The sequence below is a fragment of the Syngnathus typhle genome, linkage group LG10 (assembly GCF_033458585.1).
Source record: "Syngnathus typhle isolate RoL2023-S1 ecotype Sweden linkage group LG10, RoL_Styp_1.0, whole genome shotgun sequence".
Classification (NCBI taxonomy): Eukaryota; Metazoa; Chordata; class Actinopteri; order Syngnathiformes; family Syngnathidae; genus Syngnathus; species Syngnathus typhle.
In genome coordinates this window covers 12,306,552-12,334,313 of record NC_083747.1, presented here as the reverse complement: position 1 = coordinate 12,334,313, position 27,762 = coordinate 12,306,552, and the positions used below count along the sequence as shown (strand labels likewise).

General features: G+C 49.9%; 1 protein-coding gene across 1 annotated transcript in view; it reads right to left on the bottom strand.

Moving 5' to 3' along the window:
* Nucleotides 1-23,650, bottom strand: part of LOC133160610 (forkhead box protein O3-like) — a 34,185-nt gene extending 10,535 nt beyond the window's left edge. Inside the window, exon 1 of the mRNA XM_061288410.1 lies at nt 22,181-23,650. Within this exon, the coding sequence (XP_061144394.1) occupies nt 22,181-22,654 (474 nt within the window). The 5' untranslated portion in view covers nt 22,655-23,650. The remainder of the gene's footprint in view (nt 1-22,180) is intronic.
* Between the last annotated feature and the right edge of the window lie 4,112 nt (nt 23,651-27,762).

Genomic DNA, 27,762 nt, shown 5'->3' with positions numbered 1-27,762 from the left:
TACTCGAGAGCGATTTAATAGCCAACAGACGCGGTGTGGATTTGATCTGCTGTATGCACACTGGCTTCGTTTTGCTCCTCTTATTTATTGTGTTATTTGTTTGTGTATTTATTATTTATTCATCACTTATTATTTATTGTTTGTGCCCTCTTGTTTTTATTTTGTGTCGTTTACTTATATGTCTATCGTGTTATATGTCTCGTCATCGTGGGATAGAGGAAACGTAACTTCGGTTTCTTTGTGTGTCTTGACATGTGAAGGGATTGTCAATAAAGCAGACTTTGACTTTTTTTTTTTTACTTTGATTACGCCCGACTCCATCTACATTCATGCCGTTTCTTTCATTTATTTTGGTTTTTCCCAGCCGTGTGTACTCTCATTCAGAACTAGATTCTAATTGGCCTCGTGCGAAAGGTCAGCCGAGACCCCACAAAAAGCGAAGGAGCCGCTGAATGTGCACGTGTACGGAAATTTGAGCTAGCGCCGCGACCGACTTGACGCTGAAGGGCCATACCTCGACAATCGTCAAGGAAGAAGCTAGTTGCCAAGGCGCGAGAACTAGTTGCGCAACAGTTTGGTGGCCTCGCATGTGATTTTTCCAAGCTGTAATCCATCACTCACTAGATGAGGAACTTTGGAATCAGCACAAGCTTCAGAAACGTCGTCTCGGTGACGGCGGCAACGGAACTCACAAGAATTTCCCAGCAACTTACATCTCACTTGCAATGGTCCAAACTCGTAAAACGGGGCACTTTGAAGTCAAGGTACCACAGTCAATGAATCATTGGACATCGGAGCAAGCTGCTGATGCAATCGCGGCGCCTCTGCCGAGTGCAAACAAACTCAAATCGTGTTTTTTTTCTTTCGTGCCTTTTTTAGCCTCCTCCCGATCTCATTGGTAATGATGAGAATCTCATTTCCCACGTTCCAAAGGTCAGCGAACACCTCTGATCACACTTTAATGAACATCATTCTCAGCATTTAATTCAATTTGGCTCGCCGCTGCCGCACTGAAATTCCTCGCACTGCCCCTTTAATCGCATTCCGCCGTGTCAGAATAAAGCACAATACCGCGCACATCACTGAGGGTGAAGTGAAGTCAGTCCAGCGCTAGTTTGGGTTACATGTTAAGAAAATAAGCTTCTTAATTTTGCGCTCTCAGTTAAAGTGGCGGGAATAAAACACGCACACACCGAAGTGACACAAAGCCTGGCACACCGGGCACACTCATAACGGCAATGCCAAGCTACCAGTTGCTAAGGAGACCTGTGGGAGAAGGAGGGTTCCGTGTTGTTGCCATAGCAGCCGGATCGCTCCCTGCCAGCCGGCTCCCTCGGGGTGGGGGAGAAACAGCGCCAGAGGTGGGCGGGGGTGGGGGGTGAAGTAGGTACAGAGGTAGAGGGCAGCGGCGGAACTTCATTAGGCCTGCTCCACGTGAGCACCCGCTTGCACAAAAAGAGGACGACAAAACAAAGCGGACGGGAATGACGAGAGGAACGCCCACTTGGAAGTTGCTTGGGAGGCAGAGGTCGAGCAAGGCTGCGTGTTCGTTTGTGTGTTTTCTCCGCGACGACCTTGACTTTCAGATCCAGACGCCCCACCCCACCCTCTAAAGGCAGACGCGCATCACTTTGTATGCAAAAAGATTTTTAGTGGCTGTCAAAGATACTGTTTGAGATGCTAGCCTGTTTGCATGATCGATGATCGATTCATAGTCTTATTTATTTTTATTTTAACTGCAGGTTTTAGGTATTTTTCTATGCGTCCAGAAATGCTTTGATGATCACAAAATCTGTAACAGAAAAACAAAGTTTTGGTTTCCTCACTTTGGACACTGACGTATCTGCGACGTTCAACGTGGTCGTGCGCAGTCTACCATTAAGCACATTCAAACATCAGTTTTTTTTCTTTTTCTGTGTACCTTCCAAAAGTCCACAGCAATTAAAAGTTGTTTTAATTTTAATTAGCTGCAGAATGAGCTCACCAGTTATCATCTCGGCGAACCATCCAGTCAAGTTATTGATTTGATTGTGCAGGAAGCCTCTCAGGTCAGCAATCAATTTTCCTGTTTGTCCTTTTATGGTCATAGCGGCAATTTGAATACGCCGCAAAGATGACGGTCAACGCCGGCCGCTCGGTTAATGAGGTTCAGATCAACACGATAAGTGACTTGCCGTCACGGCCGCTGCGCTCATTATGTTTCCGCAAGCTGATGACGTGCCCACGCTTTTTCCCCTTGTTGTTGTTTGTTACTTTTTGTGTCTGTGTCTGAAAGTTTAGCGTCAAATTGAGGGAAATGTCAAAATGTCTCTTCTCGGACTTAAACGAGCGCCTTTAAGTCAGCGAGCGGCTAATGAGCGTCTCTTCTCGACAATGCCGCCGCTGTTTTTGTTTACGACTTCAGCGACAAGGATGGTAAAAAAAAAAACAACGGAAGAAAAAAGGATGGTTGGGGATAAATCAGGAGAATCTGGCGGCAATTTTAAGAGCCGTGTTACGAGACCGACGCATCTTTTGCAAAATGATTCAGGACCCGATTCTATGTGCTCAACGAAAACGTTTAGGCAGAATTTACTTCCCCTGCTTCGAGCGACGACCACTTTTTGCTCTCACTTCCGCTTCGTTTTATTCAATTCGTTTTTTTTTCCTTACATTTTGTTTAAATTCAAATGACATTGTGCTGCTCCTTCTGATGTATCCACATTGGCCACCTGGGGCAGCATAATACAGTCATGGAGCGTGTCAAAACTCCTCTGCAGCATTCTACACAGAGGATTTGAGTAATGGGCAGGTTGCTGAAATGGTTCTAATACCACCACGCAGATGATACTGTTAGCACGTCTGTGGCGTTTTGCATGTTTTGTTAGCATTAAGCTAAATTTTGTCGAGTTCTCAGGCAACGCGCAGTGCTTGGATCTGGAATCTTTGCTTGTAAGTCAAAGCGGTGAGACAACTTCCAAGTTGGGTTCCTCATATCTCAATGAGGAACTTGCTGCGTAAGTCCAGCCTGAGAGAAACCACTGGCAGCACAGCCAGGGTGAGAAAAACCTGCTTCATACTTGGCACGTCACATCGATGTTGAATGCCCCCATGCGCACAAGAGCCCCTTGACCCCGCTTATCAAATCGTCTTCAGCAATGTCTCCTGACATATTGGCGACTGGTCCTTTAACCCGCGCGAGCCTCGCGGCCCATCCGATGAGCCTCGCGGCCCATCCGATAAGCCGCAATCGATCCTCTGCGCTGGCTATTTTTGTCCACTGCGAGCATTTTGGCTTTTTGTCTACTAAACCAATTTCACACAGATCAGATGAGATTAAGAGTTAAGGAAAAATGAACTAACAAGTTGTTGTTGCTAAATTCCCGCAAGCCCCCATATCCGGTACACAGCAAAAAGAAATGATGGGGAATTCTCGCTTATGTTTGCTTTTAGTGGACATCATCATGTGCTTGTACGCTCAGAAAATATCAAATGGCAATGTAGCACGCATCTAAACAACCAATGAAAAAAGGCTGTTAACTGCATTCTGGACTTCCTCAAATTGATTAAATGTGATAAGTGTCCATCAATCTGTCCATTTGCTACGGAGCTCGTTGTCGTTTGGGTGGCGGCTGAGCTGGAGCCGACCCCGGCTGACGCATGGGCGTGTATCGAAAAAAAGTGTCACAACAGTTTAGGAGTTGCACATCAGACATTTCCATATTAGGGAGATCAGTCTCTGACGGTGAAAGTCGCTAAATGTCACTAATGACAGAGACGAGTCTCACTTTTCACAGACAGCAACGACTTGCTCGTAATTGTTGGCGGTAAATTCTGGAGAAGTGCAGACATGCATCACAGATAAATGAGATTTGTTGCATCAAACTCTTCCTATTAGTTTTACGGCAATTTTAGCTCAAGTTATCTCATTTGGTCTTCAGGTGGAGCGTAACCAGCGCCCGACATGGTTTGATACCACCGCACACTCTTGCACCCCCCGCCCCCGTTTGAAGCTGGCATGAGGACGATGAGATCCGGGGAGGCGCCTCTCATCTGAGGGGAATGAGGATGCTTGCGAAGGGGTGGGGGTTTGTAAGGAAATGCTCAAGTACCCCCTCCCCATCCCCTCCCCACCGAGCTCCGTGAAACAAAAAAGCGCCCAATTAAGTCAGTTTGAGTTAAGGTCTTTTTGTGTGTGTGTTTATTGTGAGCGGGATGGGGGATTGAACTGTGGATGCAATAAATGGAAATAAGGGGGAAATACGCTAAGTAGCTGAGACTATCTAAAAGGCGGCAGTGTATATGTGGGGGGGGGGGGGGGTCAAGTGGCTTGCTTTTTCCTTTGCTTTTTGTGTCCCATCACCCCATTCTCCCGCCTTGGAGGGCCAAAGCGGGCTCTCAGCTCCTCGACGGGAGACACTGAAATATTAATCGCCACGCTCCAGCCGCCGACGAGCGAACACAATCGCTTCAAACTCCCACCCTAATGAGTGTGTTCATGAATGGCTAATGCGCACAGATGGGTGGCTGATGACGGGATGGCTCGCAACGGGGAGGAGGCTGTGTGTGTGTGCGTGTGTGTGTGTGTGTGTATGTGTGTGCGTGCGTGTGTGCGTGCGTGTGTGTGCGTGTGTGTGTGGGGGGGCCATAGGAAGAAGAGGTGGGGGTTGTGGAAAATGAAATTTAGGCAGGGAGCAGGGATGCTAGTTGCGTGGGGTGGGGGGGCACAGGCACGCCGTGACCTTTTAAGAGCCTCCTGAAAACTTAATTAAGACTAACCCTTCTCTATACTCCCTTCATCACACACACACGCACGCGGGCGCACACATACACACACGCGCGCACACACACACACAATAGCGATAGCATTAACATGAAAGTGGACTACGACGAGCTCCCGCCCATCCGTTACTCCCCGTCTGGGATGCCCACAAACTGCCCGGCTCAAGAACAGCTTCCACCACCAAGCTGTGAAATGCAAGTTGCGTGGGGTTAATGTAAGAAGTAACGACTTCAACCGCGCAAGTGCAATCTGTGGAGTGCCCACATGTAAATCCTCGCTCGGCTACCATATGACCGTCAAGACAATCAAAACTAATATTCTAAGCACAAGTAGGTCTTGATTATTGTGCGCTTATATTGATATCTACGTCAACACACGCGCTCGCGCCTCTCATCTGAGAGTTGAGCCCTTTGCACACACAAACAGATAAGCAAAACGTCGGTAAAGGACGAGTGTAGACTTTTCATGTTCTCATCCCGAGTTAATCGAATACACGGCTCGAGATTAAAACTGCACGAAGCGCTAAGTACATCCTTACCCACCCCCCGCGCGGCCGCAACTCATAAAAAGTGAACGAGCCACGGCAGAATAGTCAATTCACCCGAATTGACGTTTGGCGGCTTCGGAGTGCAGCGCGAAGGGGTCCGTGTCTGCTTTACAACAGCCCTGACGTGTGCAGAAGAGAAGGCGCCCCTCGCTTGCTGCTGGGCTAGGAGCCTGTCATTGGATTGTTTTGTTAAGCAGACAAGATTTGGCCCTCAAAACTTCAGAATTCATCCTGTTGCTTTTGTCACACTCGCCTCTGCTCGGAACGCGACGTTCGCCATGCGCGCTTCTTGCCGTCTTTTGACTTCCAGGTGACGTCAGAGCCCTAACCTTTGCGAACCGAGGATCGCTCAGTGAGGGGAGAATAGACGCGCTCAGGGTGTTGGAAGGTTGGTTGGGGTGGGGGGCGTCAAAATGCCATGGCCATGAGCTCGCATTTGCTCTAATTTCCTCGCCGACGTCACGTGCAGCAAAATGCGGGTTACCGCGTCATCCCAGAACGTTTCCGCGGAGGCCACCTGGGGATTAAGAGCAAGCCACGCGTATGCAGACGCACATGCACGAAGCGCGCGCACGCATACACATATGCAGCAAAGTGCATCTAATTAGAGGCGTGAGATGCTCTGACCTAATTCCTAACCTCTCCTCCGCCGCAGCCAGTCTCGGGGCCTGAGCTCGCATCGGTTGGATTAGGCGGGAAAATGGAGAGTGGCGCACAGTGCGCGAGTGGGAGAGCGATGGGATTCCGGCGGGGAAGGCGAGGGTGATAATGGATTCATATGGGGGACGCTGACATATTTTCAACACCATATTTATGCAAACAGTGGGCTGGGCTGTTACGCAAACTGTAGACGGATGGCAGGCATCTCGTTGGGGAGGCCCTTCCTTGTGTAAATGCATTTTGGAGTCGTGTCCGGATTTTCACCTATGGCGGGGATTGTCCGGAACGTACCGCACACAATAAACGGAGGGTCTTTGTACTTAATAAAGTGCCCAGTTGCATGGCGTGCCACTATTATGCGTCATCACACGTTCAAGGCCCCAGCGCGCAAGCTTGCCGGGATCACCTTGATGTCCCCTGATGGTCTGTCTGTCCGTCACATGGAAATTCACGCTGATGGACGCGGGCGTATTTAAAGTGAAGGTGCGTGACAGGGGAGAAGGGTGAGGGGCGGGGCAGCATGTGTGCCAAGTGAGAGACTCGCTGACACACATCTGTCAGCATCTTTGCATGAGAGGATACACACGTGTGGAAAGGTGCTGCACCTTTGCATTTTGTGTGTGTGTGCATGTGTCGGTGCGTGCGTGCGTGCGTGTGTGTGTGTGTGTGTGTCATAGCTCTCCTGGAAGGAACGGGGGCAGGAAGGGAACGGGGTGGTGGTGGGGGCTCTTCGGCTGCAGCAGCAGCAGTTTCCGCCTGAGTGCGACTGTCAGTGGGCATCAGTCAGCCCAGCAGTGTGGCAGGACACGAGGATCATTAGTGGAGACGGAGAAGGGAGAGAGGACGCCAGAGTGGAGATGTGGGGAAAAGGGGAGAAAAGGGGGCGGACGGGCAGGCGAGCGAGCGGCTGTGTGAGTCGACCGCCGCGTCTTAATATCCCGTCTTGAGAGCATTACGCACACGGCACTGCACTTTCCTCTCAGTCACGCAATCGGCCCCTGTGCCGAGATCCGGTCGGGGCCTCCCTCGCCATGCACCTCCCCTCGTCCCGGCTGTCCTCTCTCAAAACGTCCTCACTTAAGAGGAGGTGCACCGCAGGTTTGCGCTTCACCATTTTTTTTTTTTGTCCGCTGCACATCCTGCCTTGAGCTTATCTTCTCTTCTACTTGACCCGCCGCTAACCGCGACTAGGTGGAACAGCTGTGCGACACATGTTGGCAGACATACCCAGCGTGGACGGGACGCCGGGTCGCGCCACAAAGGGGAGTGAACATCGTGTCGGTGGGAATTTGGGGGGTGATGGACACGAGAGCTAATTTGCTGGCTTGCCATCTCGTCATTATAGGTCAGCACAAAATTGGACAGTCTGTCCAAAGGCTGGCAGTGGACACAAACAAGTCTGGTTGAAATGGTCACTTGAGCCGGTTCACAAGTTCCGGAGAAATTGCACCTTTGGGGAAATTGAAACTTATTAAAAGACATTTTTGAAGACCAAAAATAAGATGCAAGCATACTGCACACATTCTCAGTGTCAATGTACGTGCCTTTAAGAGGCGGGGCCTGGTGGGCTGTCATAAAAGGACACCGGTATGATATAAGTCATCAAGTGAGGGCACAAACCAACACTGCAGAAAAGCTTCATGAAAGTAAAATGTGTGATTTTTAGCACCTGACCTGACACAACAAGGCGGGAAATTAAAGACGACTGCATAGAGTTCACAAAGACAGTCCAGCAACAAAAACAGAATTCATCAGAGCCTCAACAGATGCTTGATACAAGCTAGCATACTGTCAAGACACGGCACGCCACGATGGGAAACTATCCATAAATGGCAATTACACTGGCTGAATTTCAATTCCCCGTGGCAAACTATTGAATAGGCTGTAAAAGGTTGCTAGCAGAAAGTAGCGTGAAAGCTTTTCCTGCTGGTTGGTCAAATGCTGTTAGTGCTCTGAAATCAGTGCGCCTGGTGGACGTCACAGCGTCGCTACCCCTGAGCTCAACGTCTTTTCCCATTCAAGGTGCAGCGTCGGTGGCAAATGGCCGCCACGCAAAACACACCAGATGAACTACTAAGTGCAGTGTGAAAAGGCCTTGACAGACATCTCCTTTATTATAAGGGCGGTGATTGCTCTGCTCATTTATTGGCAGACGTTTGCCAAGACGCATTTCATAAAATGCAAACTTGGAATCAGATTACAGCTCCTCAACACTTGTGCCAATATTTGCTAATGAGCCCGTTTCAACTTGCCTTCTGTCTGTCATCCACTTGGCTTCCTTTGCCTCCCTCCCTTCCGGCATGTCCCCGCGATCCCTCGGCGGGTCTGCGACCTGCACCGCGATGCCCTATACTGAATACCAGACTCAACATGGCTGACATTTACCAAACACGGCGGTGTCTACAAAGCTAACCGTGTTAGCGCAAGCGGTAAATCCTTCCTTGGCTCACCGGGATTGCGGGTTCACGGCTCCCGTCTGTTTGCTTTGCTCTCATAGCATTTGCTCCTATGCTAACACTTTTAACGGCAGCTCAGATTTAGCTCGTCGTTTAGCATGACGCCATGCTAATGGCTGTATCATCACGAGGTTGCGCCGGTCCAATCTGGCTGCACGCCAGACAAGCTGGCAGATTAACGTTATTGGCGTCAGACAAACGGAGAACGTGCGAGCGAGCGGTTGTCAGAGGACGTAGACGGCTCAGAGAAATTAGGACTTGCAATAAATTCTCAATTATTTGGAGTAGCACGGACAATGTATAGGACGGCTACACAGACTTGGGCCTGCCTGGCCGATCTGCTTCAAACAATCACACCGTTCAGCGGAGTCTCAGACACTGAACAAAATCGGGGTGTTTTACCTTCAATCGGTTTGGATTTTAAATTGATTTTATGAATTTGAAGCGATGATCGAGAAAATACGTCGAAGCAGCAACTGAGCAACATTTGGATGAACGTTCACTGACTACTGTAACGTAAACGTAAGTCATCCCGAGCACGATTTCCAGCGTGCACAAGCACAGAAAGCACCAAGGTCAGTGAACGTCTCACGGTCACACACAAACTTGCCCTTGTTCAGTTACCACCTCGACCTAATCACTATTCCAGACGCACCGCCACCTCCTTCTAGACAAGCGCACACACGCAAAGAGTCACCCACGGACAAGCTTGACCCCCCCTCCTTTCTTTGCCGCCCCCCACCTTCCCTCTCACAGCTCCTTGCCACTCATCTAGATTCTCGCGCTACCACGGAGATCACTTGCGAGGATTTAAGGAATACTCGACCGAGTTGATTGCAGCTATGAGGGGTCTGGGAAGCTGGGGGGGGTCTTTAACGATTGCACACGTGAGACAAAGACCTGATAACGGCATAGCGTCAAAAACTTTGCATCGGGAGCCAGCCTCAGAAGTTGAGGAATAAACTGCTTGAATTTATTTTTGGAGGAAGACTCCCGAGCATTTTGCAACCAGAGTTGGCCACAATTTGTAGAGGCTGGTTTCCTCAATGTAAGCTTTTACGGGTTTTAGGCGACACATCCACATATTGTTCATAATCACACACATGAAACTAAATCAATAAATGGGAAAAATAATAATTTTTCCATATCAAATCCAATGCAAACAAAAAATTCCAATATTGTTGGATATCAGGGCTGTGGACTCGGTCGGATTTTTGCACCGAGTCCGAGTCCGAGTCCGGCCTCTTGACTACGAGTCCGAGTCCGAGTCCGGCTGTCCATTTTTTCTGTTAATTCATGTGACTGCTTAGTCTTTAGTCAAGGCTAATTTAGATCAAAATCTAAATAATTACAACAGTTTTGTGATGGCTTTGTCTTTATTAAACATATAAACAAATACAATAAACAGATACTTTCAAGTTTTAATCATTAATTACACCATTATAGCTCAGACATTTATCTAAACACAAATAATTAGTGACGACCCCACAACTATCGAAACAGATCAACGATTAAAGCTGGGTGACATAATCGTCCTTGACATTGGTACATAATGTAAACATTAGCCTAAGTGCAACTCAACGTGGCCGCATTGATCGTAACTTACGCTCCGTTTCCCCCCCAAATCTAGAGCCAAAACATTGTTCTCTCGCTGCTCCCGGGTTCTTCCATCTTGGCTGAGCGCGGGGCATTGTGGGTCTTGTCCGTGCACGCACGCAGGCAGGCAGGCGCGGGCGCGCACACAACAACTAAATTTGTCTTCATAACAAGCAAGCAGGGCTGTCGACAGTATTCCTACGCGCATTCTCAGCAGCATGATGAAAATAAAATTGAACGTATTTATTTTATTGTCGGACTCGGTGGACTCGGTCAAAATCAGCACCGAGTCCGAATCCGGCAAAAATGACAAAATGACCGAGTCCGACCGAGTCCGAGTCCCCGAGTCCGAGTCCACAGCCCTGTTGGATATCATTAAAAAAAACTGGACCATTCAAAATCAGTTATTTCTGAGTAACAACTAAAGCTTTGAAGAAGGACATCCTTCATAGCCCGAATTTTCTTACATAAAAGGAACGAACAATCGAAGAGGACCTTGAACAAAAAAATTGAACTCAAGGGTATTATAAGATTTGTTTTCCAAGTTAATGCACCGGCCTTCCTTCTTCTTCTGTAGGTTTAACTGGCAGATGGCAAACCATCTTAATGGCTCGTTGCTGCCACCAACTGATTCTTTTCTTCAGCCAGCGAGTGATTTCAAAATTCTTCCAATCATGCCGTTGTAGCCTGGCGCTATTGAGTGACGCATTAAACTTTTGGCCAATTTGCCAATTTGGAACAGAGTCAAGAAATATAAAGCAGACACAATTGAATTGCTTTGTGGGCCGCATAAAACGATACGGGGGGCCTGATCTGGGCCTCGGGCCTTGAGTTTGACACCTGGGCCTTATGTAACACAATGTGCGGCTGCGCCCAAAATACACAACACGCATGCACACACAAACACACACGCACACTCGCCCCTACCCCTGCACCATTTACCCATTTGGCACTAATTGAGGGATCTTTTTTCACAAGCTGTAATTGCACACATTTAATTATTTATTTTGATGGGAGGCAATCTGGTGTATAGTAGTGCGTCTGCGTGCGTGCGTGTGTAAGCGAAAGAGCACGGGTGGGCGAGATAGCGCGGGTCAGAGCGGCTTTTTGGGTAAATGTGTGTGAGGGCATCTCTACTGTAAGCTAACGGTCTGCTGGGATTTGAACGTACGAAGAGCAGTATATGAGGAATCGGCTGAATGGTGAGCGCGTGAGCGTGCGCGATGCATCCCAAAGTGCGCGAGCTCTCTGAGTGCACTAATGGACACATACTTGAAGTGAAGTGTGCAGAATGTGGCTGAAGTGCAGCCAAGTCTGGCTGGGAAGCTCCGTGTCTCCACTCTCCAACTCTTCTTCTTGCTCGTCGCCTATCAAAGTTCAGATTTTCATCTTCTCCGATTTTCATCACCCCCCCCCCACACACACACACACACACACTATGAAGCGGGTGGCCGGCAGTCTGGCCCGGCCTCCCGCTGTGCTGTGAGCAGAATGAAATAAGGGGAGATGACATGTAACCACCAGTAGTCTTGACCTTTATCAAGCCCGGCCGCCCGAGGCAGGCTGAATGAGACATTAAGAAAATGACTGAGCATTATTAACCCCTACTTACTTATATATACACACATACACACACACACACACAAATTTGCACCTGATGCGGACTGCTTCTTTTTTTTACCGCCCCGGATAGTCAATTCGACGGCATGGCGGCAAAAATTGATGGATTCATCTGTTTGAGTCTTATTCCACAAATTAATCAGAAGGTGTTACGACAAGTAGGTGCACAAGGAAAGGTCGTTTTTGCCTGCAGTTCTCCTTTCAAAAGGTTTTAGGTTGGTGAAAGGGTGAACTTGAAACAAATTTTACACGATTTTCTATGGATTTTTCTTTTTTAAATTGGAACAACTAGGAAGTCAATCAGTATTACAATACACCACGCATCCATTTTTTTTCCAACACTTGAGGACTTTTGAGTGTCCCTTTTGACAAAGAACCCAACTTGCAATTGATCCCGCATGTGGAGCCCGCCGCTCGTCTCTGTTGCCATCTTTGATGAGTGCTTCAAATTGATGCGAAACCTGCGAAGGCCAGATGTGGACCCCGGCGACCTTGCCGTACAAGACGGCATTTGCCCGCTTGGCTTTCTGTCTCCTTCTCTCTTGGCAGCGCGCATGTGTGGCCGCCCTGCTGCTCCACACTCAATCAATGAGCAGAGACAATTCCCAGAGTGACATTTACGCAGAAGAAAGCCGGCCATTTATCACTTTAGTTTGGAAGATGGGAAAAGAATGAGTGAGCCTGTGTGTGTGTGTGTGTGCGTGTGTGTGTGTGTGTGTATGAAGGAAGGAAGGGTGAGGAAAGGAGGAGGAAGAGAGTGAGAGAGCTGGCAAGAGCGAGCGCCAGAGATGAAAAGGGGATTTCAAACGCACATGAAAGCAGCAGGAGAAATGAGCGAGGAACGAGGGAAATGAGCGATAAAAAGGCTACTTTGTGGGGAGGAGTGTGAGTGCCTTAACGGAACAAGTGAGGAGAGAAGAGGAGGAAGAAGAGGAAGGGGAGGGAGGCCCGCCAGTGATTGACAGCAGCAAAGAGCTAGCCGAAGAAAAAGTGCGAGAGAAGGGGATCGGCTGAGAAAACCCCGGGGTGTGGAAAGGAGGTATAAATAAAGAAAGGAGAAAAGAAAGCAAGAAAGAAAAGGCAAGAACAGAGACAGGGAGGGAGAAGGGCTGCAGGCGAGGGGAAGGAAAAAGGAAGAAGGGAGAGAGAGACAGAGAGAGAGATGAAAAAGGGCAGCTTTTAGAGAGAAGGAGAGCCAAAACAGAGCCAGCCAGCCAGACGAGTTGAGTTCATTCCAGGCGATGAGCAGCCTCGGCGGCAGGCGGGCACGCTCAGCATACTAAACACCGGACCCGGTCCTGACCCAGATTAACGCCAATGACATACAAATCCAATTGGAAAGCATTTGCCCCCACACACATAAGCCCCCCACTCTCGCCCCAGCCTTGACCGTAGCCTTCACAGGCCAAATCCTGGGCCAGATTGGCCGAAAAATGCCAGAAAAAAAAGGATGCCCGAAAAAAAAAAAGGCAGCTTACACCAAGCGGTACAATTGGGCTCAGTAGATGGATACACGTGTACACGCTCATGTGGCAGCAAGGTCTTCAACAGCTGACACTTGAGGCAATGAAAAAATTCCGCCCGGGCTCTTCCAAAACCAGGACACACTCAATGAACACGTTAGTCAGAAGAAAACATTTACTTCTTGGCAGAAAAACAAAGTGTATCCGAGAGTAGACTGAGGGTGGCAAGAAAACGGGCTGCAGCAGCAAACTGGAGACTGTGGCCGCCAGAGCAGAGACACAACAGGGGCCTCCTGTACTTGGGAGCTGATGCATGAATTTCAAGCAATTCCGACCAATCGGAAGAAGTCGTTTAGCGTTAGCCTAGCAAGAGGGATGTTTTGTTTTCACCACCTATTACGGCGTTTCGTTGTTTTCAATGAAACCCGTCATGAGCCCCGAATGGATGTCTTTGGCCGTACAAAAGGCAAAGTAATTTCTTTCCAAGGTCAGCTCCCTGTTTTGGGCTCAGGTAAAGCTGACATTAGCGCTCTCAGCGGGGCGCTGCTAGGCAGCCGCTACCCGAGGTGACCTCGCTCCATCCGTCAGCCGCGCTCGCCGTGCATTAGCATAACAAGCATCCCTTCTGCACATAACTCTTGCTGCTCCTCCTTTTTCCATCAACCTGCTGCAATCAGTCATTGCTAACAACATTTCCCTTTGTGATGCAGCGCCCCCGCCTCCCCCCTCCCACCCGCTACACACCTCCTCACCCCACACCCGTCCCCTCCTCCCGTCACTTTGGAGTTCAGGTAAACTGATGGACAACATCTTCGACCGCAAGGCCCTTTCCGCTCCTGACAGGGCCTTGATGGACAGGCAGAGAGGGTGGGTGGGATCGGGAGGTGCACGGAGGAAAGGTCCAAAGACGGACGCCGTTAAGCTCGGCATGCATCATCGCCTTCCTCGGGCACGGCTACGACAACACACCGCGTAAACACACGCGCTGATGGGCGGGCGGCCATCCATCCCGTGCGTACAGGAGGGGGGTGGGGAGGAGTGAATCAGGAAATGGGCGCCGTGATTTGTGGCAGAAGCGTTTTCTGTCCGGGAGAGCAATCGGGCTCGGGGCGCGCTTCATCTTGCGGCGAGGACGCATCTGTGTTGTCTATCTAACGGCGCTGCCATCTTGTTACATTGAAATATTCATACACATGTATGACAAGATCAGGCCCATTATGGCCCGCCCGCTCTCCACGGGGGAGGGGGCATCAGTCAGAGTAAATAATGAAGACAAGCCACATTTCATAATCCTATAGATAGGCTTCAAGTGGAGTATTATTGCAGGCCCACATCAATCACCGAGGCGCGTTTTGCATCGTCTCATCAGTATGATAATGTGCGATGGGCTATTTCAAGGATAAACTCGCCATTACAATCTTTCACAAAGCAAAGGAAAAGATATTAGGGCCTTGTGTCGTGTGCCATCAACAGGCATCACGTGACCAACACTTCAAATGGATTGGCTGCATCAACAAATGATGCCTCAATTGTAACGTGCTACGCATTTCAAAATCCAGATCGTGCAGACAATTACAATTTCTTCAAAAGATTCATTATCACTTTCTGGGGACGAATTTGTCGTTTTTTGGCACGGTTATGCAAAACCGGCTTCCGTGGGTTCTATTTGAGTGACCAATGTAAATCCTGAGCGGCGAATGTTTTTAATTCCGGGCCTCAGATCTCATTGCCAATCAATCATTGCTTCATTCATTCCGCCCATGCACTAGTGTCTCAACATAATGGAAGCAAATTTTCCCGGTGAACGGCCACTCAAATCCCCGCCCCCCCCCTCCTTGAAGATCTGCATCCTGGCGACTCCTAACTATGTGAAGCGAGGCAAGTGGGCAAATCTTTGCGGGCCAACTACAGAAGTCATTCCACAGCACTCGTGAGAAATATAGAAGACATCTTTAAGTACAAATCAAAATAGCGTGTTGGGCTATTACGGCGTACGCTAATAAGAAGTAAACCCGCCCGGGGCCACAGCATTCTGTTGTCGGAGATGAGGCAGGAGCGAGCGGGGTTACAAGGGGCCCTGTGGGGGTGGTGGAGGAGAAGGAGCCAGCGTGACTGCAGCTCCAGCAAGTCCGCAATTAAGGCGGAATCAGGGAGAAATCTGCGCTGCCTTGATAATGAGCCTCGTCTGAATTATTAACGAGAGCTGCTCCCCCGGGACCCGGGCTCCCACTGAGCCCATCAAACCCACCCCCTCGCCCCCAAACACTCACACGGAAAGACGGCAGGCACACAAACGCAACAGCACAACAATGCCAGAATAACACACGTGTTGACTCAAATGTTCTTTTTCGTGCCGGACGCTCAGTCGGTTTCATCGAAGGCCTCACGCAAACAAAAATGACCTTGCGTAAATAAAGAAGTACTTGAATGTCTTTTGGTTTGCCAAGTCGAGAAGTTTCACATGTCCAGCGTGTTTGTGAAGGGAATTTTTTAAGATTTCCTACTTAAGTCGTGTGAGTTCCATTTGTTCCTTTTCAACTCGAACGGCTTCTCACAACACTTCCTGTAAAGAGCACCTGCGCTGACATGAAGGCAATTTTGGGTGTTTTATGCCTGTGCTTCCTAAAATAGTCCTTTGCCAATTGTTTGGAATGTGTGGCAGGGGCTGGTGGGCCACAGCGAACCGCGCAGACAAACAAACGCTGTCCTACTTTTCCTGCTGCTGGAGGGTATCGCTACGGCGACGGGGGGATGTTTATTCCCATTTTATTGGGATGTGTGCGGTATGCGCGGTGAATGGAAGCCCCCCCGAGTGCTTCTAGCGGCACTGGCGTGACTCACAACCCCCTCGACCGTCCACCCTGCTCCCCAATTTCATAACGCCTTTCCTGGAAACATCCAAGCGGTGGCGTAACACTTGGGGCCTCGACCCGACCATCAAACATCCGTGACATCAAACATTTACACGCGGCAACACAGCGCCTCGTCTGGGCGCCAAGGGCTTTTGCACCTGCCCCACCCCCAAAAAGTGAAATAAATAAGTAAGAATCATCTTTCAAAACGTGCCAGACAACAAGAGAGAGCGTCTTGGCCCCTCCCAAGAACGCAGTGTTCTTCCATGGGCGGGTCCAGTTTGTGTTTGAAGCAAAAGCGTCCCGCTGCAAAACATTTGAAGCCACACAAAATCCCGGAAGACGTGCACAACATGGAAACAAAGGGCACCGTTATTGCCATTTGGAGGCTTTTCCCTGACTCGAAAACTCGCCAAATCAAGCATGTTCTGCAGAGTGAAACTTTCCATTTTGTGAGTGTGGCCACTAAAAATTTGCTGGCTATTTTTTTCTTTTTAATTTAGTGCCCGAAGCCTGTTTGTCTGAGGAGCGTGAAATTCGGTAGGGCAGAATCGATCATGAGCAGACCCACTAAATTGTCCCAAGAAGCCATGCTGTCCTTTTTAGTGAACATTTAAAAGTTATTTTGTACATCTTCAGGGGTCATTCAAAAACAAACCACTGGTCCAGATTTGATCTCTTTCCCACCTCTCGATTGAACGGCCAGACGTTGCCATTTTTGTCCTCGCGTGTGGGCGGTGAAAGGTGCCATAAAAAGTCTCAAGAAGCCATGGCTGGAAAGACCTTTACTTTAGATTTGCAATTTAGAACAAGACTTGGAGACAGGAAGGTGTTCCACAATCCCCACGTGATTCTGCAGACACAACGAGTTGGCCACTCCGCTGGCGCGCTTCCCAAACGTGCAATTACTTTACCAGGCAAGCATTGAAACCGGCGTGGCGTTCACTTTAGGAAAACCCTGCCCAACTGCGAGCCGTCCGAGTTAAAAAAATAAAATAAAATACGCCTGAGCAAACGTATGAACTGTACTGAGAAATATACTGAGCACGGCAGCTGATTAGCTTTTTTTTCTAGCGGGCACGGCTAACAGGCTTGGTAGGAAATGCTGGAACGGATGAAGCTGCACTCAGCTGCAAACGACGTCTAAATGAGTTCAAGCATGGCCAATTGTGAACTTGAAGCTCTCATCCCCTTGTGTTCTGCTCCAAAAGCCCAGGCTGGCAGCTCAACGGAGAGGAGCGTAGGGGAAAGCCGCCATTGTTATCCTATTATCTGCAAGATAATGTGAGATATGAGATTTCCTCTCAGATAAGAGCAGGCGCTCTGCTTAAGGCGCTCTGCCAGCTCGCAATCCTGAGGCCACAAGCGTGCCTCGCCCGGACGCAAAGAAGGCATCTGACGGACGGACGGATGGATGGATGGATGGATGGATGGATGGATGGATGGATGGATGGATGGATGGATGGATGGATGGATGGATGGTGGCAGTGATGAAAGAGGACAAATCAGAGGAAAAGGATGGAAGGAAATTGCAAAGTGGACAAATCTGCATTGTTTTTCATTCTGCCGCCCCCTGATTGCCGTCTAGCGTATTTGAATGCGCGCCCATACTTTGGTCATTTGCATGTACATTCATCATTTTGAGTGAGAAATGAAGTGCCTGAAGGCTTGGGGGGGGGGGGGGCAAGGGAGGCGACGGCATCCCGCGTCTTGGCGTCCGACCCGCCACTCAAAGCGATATACTGCCTGAATTCAACCTGGCTCGCAGTGCCGGAACCCACGGCAGACGTAAGGTGCTCATAATCCCTCAATATAAATCTGCCCAACATGCATCATATGCTCTTGTTCTGCGTGTGCGTGCGCGCGTGCGTGTGTGTCGCACTCGCAAATTACTTGGCTCCCTTGAGCCAACACGGAAAATAAAATATGAATCAGCTGATGTCTCGGATAGTTTCCCGTCGCTCCAGGCTTCCCAGCTAATCATCAAGTGGCACACCAAGAGTAGCATAGCACGCGCGCACGCACGCACACACGTGCATACAATCTATGCACACATCTCGCCATATTATGAACACACTTGTTATGATCACAGTCTGATGTCAGGTGGAACATCTAAGACAAAACTGCAACCTATCGCAGGTCGCTGACCAACATCAAAATCATTTTCTTAAATATTATATATATTATTATAATACATTATTAAATATTCCTCTCCCCTGTAGCACTTTTCAAGAGCAAGCTATAGTTTCAGTAACATTTCAAGTCTTCTGTGTTATTTCCAATTGTCACAATTTCCCAAACCACAAAGCAAAAGTGACACAACAGCCGCGGCACCCTGCCCACTTTTGAAGATTCCGTGAGTGTAGCGTGACTCGGTGGAGGAAGGCGACGGCAACATTTACGAGAATGCCGCCCATCACACTGAATACTCCAAGGTTAGGATAAAATACGAGCGGGAGGAAACGGTCTTGGAACGACGACTGCATCATGATTTGCTGTTGCCGTTTAATTCATCGGGCTGCTCCTTGTGCTGTGCTCACCTTAACCACCGGAAGGCGGTATTGTACAACACAGTCACATATAGAAAAAGAAGAAAACATTTCTTCTTGGACTCCTCCTAGTACATTCACTCAAGACGTGAGTTGCTTAAAGGGCTTGTCAAACTGTGTCAATGTTAAGCGCGAGCGCCCCTCGGTGGACATCTGTCAAGTACGTACGCATTGATCTCAAATTTTCAGGAAACGAGGCTACTTTTTACTGTACTGCAAGAACTAAACTCTAAGGAGTGTGAGTGGCTGCTCGCCAGCGTCGGCAACCTGCTGCGCGAACCCCCGGTCCACTCCCAAGTGTCGGGACAAATGGAAGGGTCAGAAAGTGTGCGAGCGAGGGAGCGAGTGTCCTTCTACGTTGCGACATCATTCGGCATGCTGCAGCAGCCGACATATACGTTAATGCCGAGGCCTTAATGAACTTGGGTGTACCTCCAGGCCATCTCCCACCCACCAAGATCCATCCATCCGCTTGCGTTGAGCGAGTCGCAAGCAAAACGACGCTCCGACGTTCTCCGCAGTGACACGCTGTCAGGCCAATCGCGCTGGCGCGGCATACGCGCCTATGAAAGGAGACAGGCCCTCCCTCTGCGACGGCCCCCACAAAAGAGGCAACAAAGGCGATGCGCGACGTGATGCTTGGCTGCAACTGACAAGCGCCTCTCCCACGCATTCCAGATGCACCTGTAGATGCTTCCACCGCATTCCAACACAAAGCACGCGCCGGCCACTCCGCAATGAGGCACAATCACAAATTTTACATCTGTGAAGTAGTAGGTAGAGGACCTCGGTGGTCGCTATCTCAGTTTCCTGGAATAAACTCGCCACAGAGCCAAGAGCAGATCGGATTACCGCTCAATTTGGGGCCGTCGGCCAATAAAGGGCCAATTAATCTCTCCTGCGGTGGCGACGAGTGCAGCCGGGAGACGTAGGAAGGGTTCAAAAGTACACGGCGCTTCCTAAACTACCTCCTGGAAGGAGGTAATTGGGAAGTCGTGACCCGAGGATGCTGTCGCCTTCCGAGAAGTCAGAAGCCATTGGGTATTTATAGCGGCTTAATGGCGGTGTCCAGGTTGTAGATCCGGACTAACACTCTGATCCCGCCTCTGTTCCGCCGTGACGCACGGCGGGAATAATTCACACCTCGGAAGATTATTTTCCCCAGAAGCGCCCGGTTTAGTCCGGCTTCGACAGGTTGCTTGGTTTTGGGTCGGACACGAACGGCCTCCCACGCAAACGGCCAAGCGAAAGCGCTTCATTTCATTTTATTTCATCAGCAGCTTACCAACAATTACGTGCTGCTCCCCCCCCCCCCCCCCCCCCCCCCGCCACATCACGGAGAGAATGTCTGTTGATTCGGAAGCCGGTGTTTTGCCGCCTGTTAATGTTGCTTCGCAGCGCCACTAAAAGGAATTGCCTGATATGAATGAAAGGCTCAAATTGGAGAGCACAATGGCACACGGACTTCTTCCAATTAGCTTGTCGACGCTAACGGCAGCTTTTAAACATCATCATCAAATACAATCTGACCGAATGTCAGGTTTCTCTTTCTAAAAGATTTACTTAACAATGATGTGAAGTTTCTTATCCAGCAGGCCTTCGTCAGGCACTGGGCTAACATTTCCAAAAGATGTTTCCAAGGGCCTATGTGGCCGGTTGCGTCACAAAGGGGACAAGAAAGCATTTCCGCTTCCTCTTTGTTTGGACCCTGTATCGCCTGCATGCGACCGCGCACCGGGCGGGTCAATCAGGATGGCAGCTCGCGCATTAGGCCAGCGCGCTTTAAACGTCTTAGCTAATCGCCCCCGTCGTGACCTGCGGCGGGCCCCTTGTCTGGACCGTGGACTGGAATAGCCCAAATAGCAAGTTACTTAAGCTGGAGGGGCGGGCCTGCGTGCGCGGTTGAAGGAGCGACCCGCTGGCTGCAGCGTAGTAGGACCGACCCGAGTCCACCTGGAGACGTGCCTTAGCGCAGTTCACTTTAATGGGGAAGGATTAAAGTGTCAGTCAGCTGTGTGTTGTCTCGCCTCTGGAGCGGTGACTGAGTTTAGCGGTTACGCAACGCACCGCAAGTTTCGTCAAAAAGGCAAATCCCTCTCTGAGGGAGGGAGGGGGGGAGGAGAAAGAAGATGAATGGACACGGTATTATTCTTCTGTTGGCGCGACACGCCTAGAAGATGTAGTATTGGGCCAACGTGACAGCTCCATGGGATAAATTTAGCAATGGGCCATATGAATACATGTTCAATAATGAGATTAGAGAAGGGAGGAGGCGGCCAGCGCTAAATCCCGCTTTGTGGCCAAGGATATCCGACAAAGCCAGATATCATGTCAAGTATTTGACAGGAATCCCAAAAGCCTTGACAGCGCGCCCACAGAGCGGCGTTGGCTACGTACTACCTTCTCACGCATCGCCATGGAAAGGTGACTCCATTCATGTGCAAATGCGACAAGAAGCCCAGGACCTGAGAGCGCGGCTTTGATTATATATTTATATTGTCGGCTTCTGTCCAGCGAGACAGAGTGCGCTCGCTTCTCATCATCCATATGGAATATTTACCCACCGTGGGCAGCTGACCTGGTGATCCCCCCCCCCTTACGAGTGGCGACTCTCATTCGCTTGGAGAGGCCAACATAATCGCACTCCAAGCGCGGTACGTGAAATGCTCCCATTAACTTGACGTGCGTCACAAAGATACGTACACTCTAAAAGCCTCCAGGTACAGTCTGCACCAAATGGACCTCCTGGGACTAATTAGTGGACACCAAGGTAACCGTTTGTATACCAAAAATTACAGTCTGATCCAAATGTGGAGAAAAGTCGGACACGGGAAGTTGACAAATACGACGAACCCGGCAACAACGGCTCGCCCGAAAACAGTCACACTTGCTTCTTAGGCTGTTTGGCCCCAAGAACTCAATAAGTGGCAACATAAGGGACGACACCGAGACACTCATGAGTTGGTTCGTCTCGAAGAGACGTCGAGACGTCATTCAGTCAGCTGGGACAATACAGACAAAGTCGAAATGGTGGCAAGTGTGTGCTAACTCAAGTATTTTGCTACCCTCACTTTAGGGAACTTGGATTCTTAAGAGAGATTTTTGGTCCTGGAAGTTGGCTCAATTTATGTAGATTTTAAATCAGGGACCAAAAACGCATACCTACTGTCTGACAATCAGCACCCATCAATAAGTGTCTTTTTCGAGGATTTTGAGCCCAGCTGTCTCAAAATACAACACAACTGAAGCAATCCTTAGACTTTTTTATCTATCTTGCGACCATATGCCCCTGAATGCACCTCTTCAGATTTCGTCAATTCACAAGTGTCAAATGGACAAATCAGGCTAAATCACGTGGGGTGCACTAATGGACTTTTTCTCGCCAAAGTGACAGGCAGACCGTAAAAAGGAGTATGTTCCGTGCTCTACTACGACTAGAGGCTGCCAAGCTCGTTATACGCACGCGCTCCACTCAAGTCAATCGGCCATCGACGATCTACTCGAATGATTGGCGGCCTTAATGAACCGGGACGAGCTCACGCGTGGTGTATGTAGCCCATGCGCGAAGCCCACGTTGCTTGCTTGGCGGAAGTGTAACAAAGGCTCGGCGGATAGTGTGCGTGCCTGTACTCGGAGTGCGCGAGCGAGGTGGAGGTGGCGGCGGCAGCGGCTTACCTTCCATCCTGCCGAGCTGTTGCTGTCGCCTTTATCCTTGAAATAGGGCACGTAGCGGACCATCCAGTCGTAGATCTGCGACAGCGTCAGCCTCTTCTCCGGGGTGCTCTCGATGGCGCGGGTGATGAGGTCCGCGTACGACTGGTTCCCCCAGGCGTTCCGCCGCGACGACTTGGCTTTGCGCAGCGGTCCGCTGGCGTCCAGGCACGGGTGCGTGGCGCCGGCCGGTGCCGGGGCGCCGGCCGGATGCTTGAGCTCAGCCGGCGCGCCGCCCGCCAGCAGCAGCCCGGCTCGGCAAGCCGGCACGTCCTCGGGCTCCACCTTGATGCCGGCAGCCAGCGGGAGCCCCCCGCTGACCTCGGGGAAATCCTCCGGGCATGGCAGCGGCCAGGTGCACGAGCGAGGCCGGCTTTGTGGCTCGAAATCCGAATCAACCTGATGAGCGTCCAGTTCGTCGTCCTCCATCATCAACATTTGCGTGCCGAGTGGGAGAAATTAAAGCTGCGGGGCTGGCGTGACGTGGGGTGCCGGCCGATACATCCACGTTCTCGTTTTGGTTGGGTTTGCTGTGTTTGCTGCCTCGCTGGATCACTTCACGCCGAAATGTTCAGGCGGCTATTAAACTTACGGCGTGGATCAATGAGGGAGGGGGGGTCGTCGGCATAGACGGATCATGATGAATCGAATCACAGCAGCGGGCGCAGCATCGCCTGTAAGGACAGCAGCAGCAATAAAAGTAACAACACCTTTTCGTCCATTTTAGCCGAAAACATCCAACCAAACGTTCTTTTTGATCATCGCGTCCGAGGATGCCGGGATTGGGTCTCCTCCGGTAACGGCGGCGGCAGCAACAGATGATATTCGAGATGCGTGCGCAGCTTCAACGGTCGATAAATCCACCGAGGAGACACCGGGAAGGTACGGAGAAAGGCAGGAAAGGATCACCCGGGGGAGGGAGGGGGCGACGAGGCGTGATTGTAGCGTGAATTATTCAATATTTCCGATGAAGCGAGTCGGCGGCGGGCGCACAAGTGTCTGCAATTCTAATAAAGAGGCGTGACAAAGCAACAACAACCTCCCAAAAAAAAAAAAATAGGCGTCCACTTGTCTGCTCTAATTTTTAAACAAAAGAGGAAAATATGTCAACGAGACGCTCTCCTCCGGCTCAGATGACACACATGTTCTCCGCGAAGGCGAGCGTGTTACGCGCGTGAAGTGCGAGGCGATGAGATGCAGCCAATTGTGGAGTGCGCTCAGCAAATCAATACACTCCCCATCGTGATCGCATTGAGAACCCAAACTCTCCCCTCCTTCCTTCCCTCTCCTGCTTTAATTTGAGGCTCCACAATCCTTCAATCCAAAAAAAACAAAACAAAAAAACAGACTGGTGATCGAGTGAGTGTTCGTTCTGGCGCAGCCTCGCTTTGTGTGTGCCAGATTCCACGCCCAACCGTGATTTAGGGAGAAAAAAATACACGGAAGGTGGAATTCGTGCACAATTGCACTCATGCATGCACGAGCAAGGGTGGGGATGGAGGGGGGGGGTCTACTCCAGTGCTGTGAGGGGATTTGCTCCTTCATGTGCGTGACTGCATGCGTGTGTCCAGGCTGAGTGTGAGGCGTCCAAATGTCCTCCACGGGGGACCGGAGAACGCGCATGTTTCACCTCAGCTCATTATTTGGCGACTATACTCCAGTGAGTGTAATTTTCTATGGCGATTAGACAGATTTAGCTCCGATTAAGAGATTAGGTAATCCTAGATTTTTAATCCAGAGGAAGTGAGGTGAAATGGGCTCTTGTACCAAATGAAATGTCCATGACGCGAGAGTGAAAATTAAACACTTGAGAAATCCACCGGCAACGCAATATTGGCAGGCTCTGGATCTGGTTGATGGAGGGGCTTTCCCCTTCCCCTCACCTCAATCTTATCCTCCGCCAGCCTGGCTGCCACAGGTGCATCACTCCAATTGGCCCATAAGGCAGGCATTTGTGTGTGTGGGGTGGGGGTGGGGGGTGAAATAGTCCTGAGCCACTCTAAAAGAGAGAAGGAAAAAAAAGCATAAACAATCCTTCCGATGATCATATTTTAGCTGCATATGATGAGAACAAACTAAAAATGTTGAGGAGTTAGCATACATATTTGGACCTATGGTGACATTTTTGCTACATGGTGTAAAACATGGCCTGGCTAAAATAAAATTGTAACTTGAAATGTGTGAATGTCATGCAAAAAAAAGTAGCAATTTTACATAAATGAAGATGCAACAACTCAAGTGTAAAGTCTAGCTATTAAGAAGAAGAAAAAGGATCTACCGATGCCAAACGAAGCAGAATTAACAAAAATCGAGCAGAGGAGTAACATCAAGACACTTACCAGATAGGCCAAGTTCGTCGCTCCTTGAACAGCAATTTGTGGCTTGAGATGAAATTTTGCAACTTGAGCAAATCAAAGAAAAAGTAAATTCTCGGTTTTGCCCAAAAACATCTTTTGTGTGACCCGTCAAGAATTTGTGACTGTTTGCACATTTGCATCCGCACTTCAATTTGCGGCCAGTTCTGGTTCTGAGTGCCACTTGTTGGCTGGCTTGGCATGAGCTTAACCAACTGACATTGTGTATTCATGAGTACTCACCCAGTTGGAAAGTCTTCTGAAATGGACCTTCTGCAACGGTCTGGAGCCTGAGCCTCTCCGCAGCATCGGGACTCGAACCTGCAACCGGAGGGTAGAGGCGAGGGCGGAGCGGTTGCGGCCGGGCCGCCGCAGTGCATTCCGAGTTGATGTGTGGCGCCACATCAGAGGCGTGCGTGTGTGCACCAATGAGCCTTCACAACACAGCGAGCGCAAGCATACAAATGCTGCGAGTTGTAACCAACAACAGGCATGGACTTTGGATCGTTCCACCTCCACCTGAGTTTAGGCGTCAGGCGGGGAAGAGTGACAATCACCAAAAATCTGCTCAGAGTCAAGCAACTGAGACGACACAAGCCGTGAGAGGCTTTTTTCTTTTAGTGACATTGTCCCCATACCAGACATTCCACGAGGCTGGTGGCTGGCTGCGTGCGGCCGATCCCAGAACAGCGCGTTCCTCGCAGCAGTAATCACCTCGCCCGGCCGCAAGCGACCGGGCGCAGCTTTTGTGCCTGACAATTAGCACCCTGGAAAAAGGGGCTGTGGAATTCTTTTGGCATATAAGGCTCGCTCGGGGACATGTTTTTGCTGCCCCCCCAAAAGCTAAGCCCACCTCTGCTCTCTTTGACTTTGGCAGTCGCTCTTAGCCTCGCAATGTTGCGTAATATCTGCAAACCTACCCAGTGGGATAGCAATAAAAGAAGCCACAAGATCACTCTGGGGACTTTGATGCATGTCTGGGAGGCCCTCGACCCCCCCCCCCCACACACACACAGATATTTTCTTTCCCATGGTGCTTTCTTCTTCTCACAATCCGCCAGTCACCCTCTCCAGCAAACAAGCATATGGGCTCCCAATGACACGGCAAGGAGACGAACGGCTCCCGTCCAAGCCAACAGTTGGCAACGTTCCTTCTAAGGTGACGCTGGATTGCGGCCCCGCCCCCAGTGGCCCAACTTTAAGACTTCCCGCCCCGAGCACAATCCCGCCTTGGGCACGTCAACTTGGTACATTTCGGCTCGGAGACGACAACTGCTGATAAAAGTTTCAATTAAGACGGCGATGAAACGCAAAGAAAAGGGCGCACGCAGGTCGCCCACTTTCTTGGGTCTAACAAAATGTGATTCATTATCACTATTTGCCTTAGCCAGTTAATTACATCTAATAGGTAAATGCCCAAGGAATAAAATAAAAAAACGAATTAACAAAAAAAAAAAAAGGAAAAGTCCAAATCAACCAAATGCAGACATGTTCTGACTAAATCCTGCATTGTGCCTGCAAAATCTCTGAAACATCCGGACGCTTCTGTACGTCGACTCAAATGAATCACAATCTATGTTAAAAAGAATTATATGAGATTATCAATATGATTGTCCCACTGGTTCTGGAGGTGCTGCCCACATCTCAACGGCAAACACTGGACACGCACAGTCTTAAACATCAACGAGTGCTCCGCATCATCAACACGCAGCGCGTATTGCCTCCGGCGGGGAGTCGAAGGCCGCACTTGTGCATGTCAGCGCTCGGCTGCATCCACAATAGGCGAGCGGGCCCGATGCCAAGACACCGATTAGCCCGGCGAGGCCTCGCTTCTCCGGGCTATACGTCTGCGTCTTTAATTTGGAATTCAGTCCAAGCTGAAACGGGGCGCTTGGGTCCCCCGGCTTGCTGGGAAACGTCACGGCAAAACTGTCACTCTATCAAGTTTTGAGGTTCCACATAGTGTGTGCTCGCAAAAATGAGTTGCGCAATCACAAGCAGTGTTTCAGTCAGCTTGAGCCACAGCAAAATCCAATAAACCACAATTATTCACCCAGTGAGGAATCTTGACTGGTGCCGGCGGCGCAACGCTGCTACCTAGCGAAACAAGAAGACATGCATCTGCTTGGAGAATGCAGGTAATATTTCACGACATCGCTCGTATTGCAGCTTCAGTCAGCTCCATTTTAGTTTTGATGGCCTTTGTCGGATGAAGAACACACCAAATGCCGAAGGAGAGACAAAGGCCACTTGGGGAATTTATCCGTGAGGGTTAGCCGCCAAAAGATTTGCTTTGAATTGCGTTGATATTGGTTATCTGCATCCGGTCCATTCCTGTGTAAGAGCGGCTCAACTTAGCCGTCTGTACATCTATTTTCACCGCGGCCATACTTTGGAGTCATGCGGAAGCGACCACATCGCAACCCACCGAAAGGTCTTTATTCTCGATAACACCTCAGCCTCTCGGTAGGGCACCGTTGCAAGCCCTCGCATCGCAACTTGTTAGATTGGACCCAAGTAGCTAATTTGGCGCCCGGCAGTGATCGCATACGCTTAGATGTTGAAAGCCGATGCACGAGTGTGCACGAGTGTGTGTAGCGGCAGGCGCACCGTTTCCACCTCAGCGAATTTGCCCTCATCACCTGTGATTTGCAGGTAGGTCAACTGGGGCGGACAGACGTCGGGCCCGAGTGCTCCCTCCCGACAGGCGACCGCAAATGCATCTTCCCGGACGGATATTATTAGAGGCACTCATGTCTTATTGGCCACATTATGATGTCAACTGACAGGATGTGCATTAGTTACTTCAGTCGCCGCGCTGCAGATTGGCCATAATGTTGACACACTGGCGGGGTGGCCAATTTGGAACGCAGCGTGAAGTGGCAAGAACCTGAGGCAGATGCGGAGCTTTCATGTGTAATAGTCCCAGCTCAAGTTGCCATCAAAGAGCCACTAATGGGTTAACAGTAGAAATGAGCGCAAGAGGGGAGGGGGAAAAAAATCAATGCTTTTGTTGCGGAGGAGAAAGAGAAAGAAAGCCTTTCACAGGTCTATGTATCATTAAGCAATTGAGAAAGCTAATTAGAGGGTGGCGGCGGCGGGGGGGAGCAGATCTCGCAGCTAATTATTTCCATGGCAACCAAAGCTCCTGTAGATGATCTGTGGTGGTGAGTCAAGCGGGGCAATTAGAAG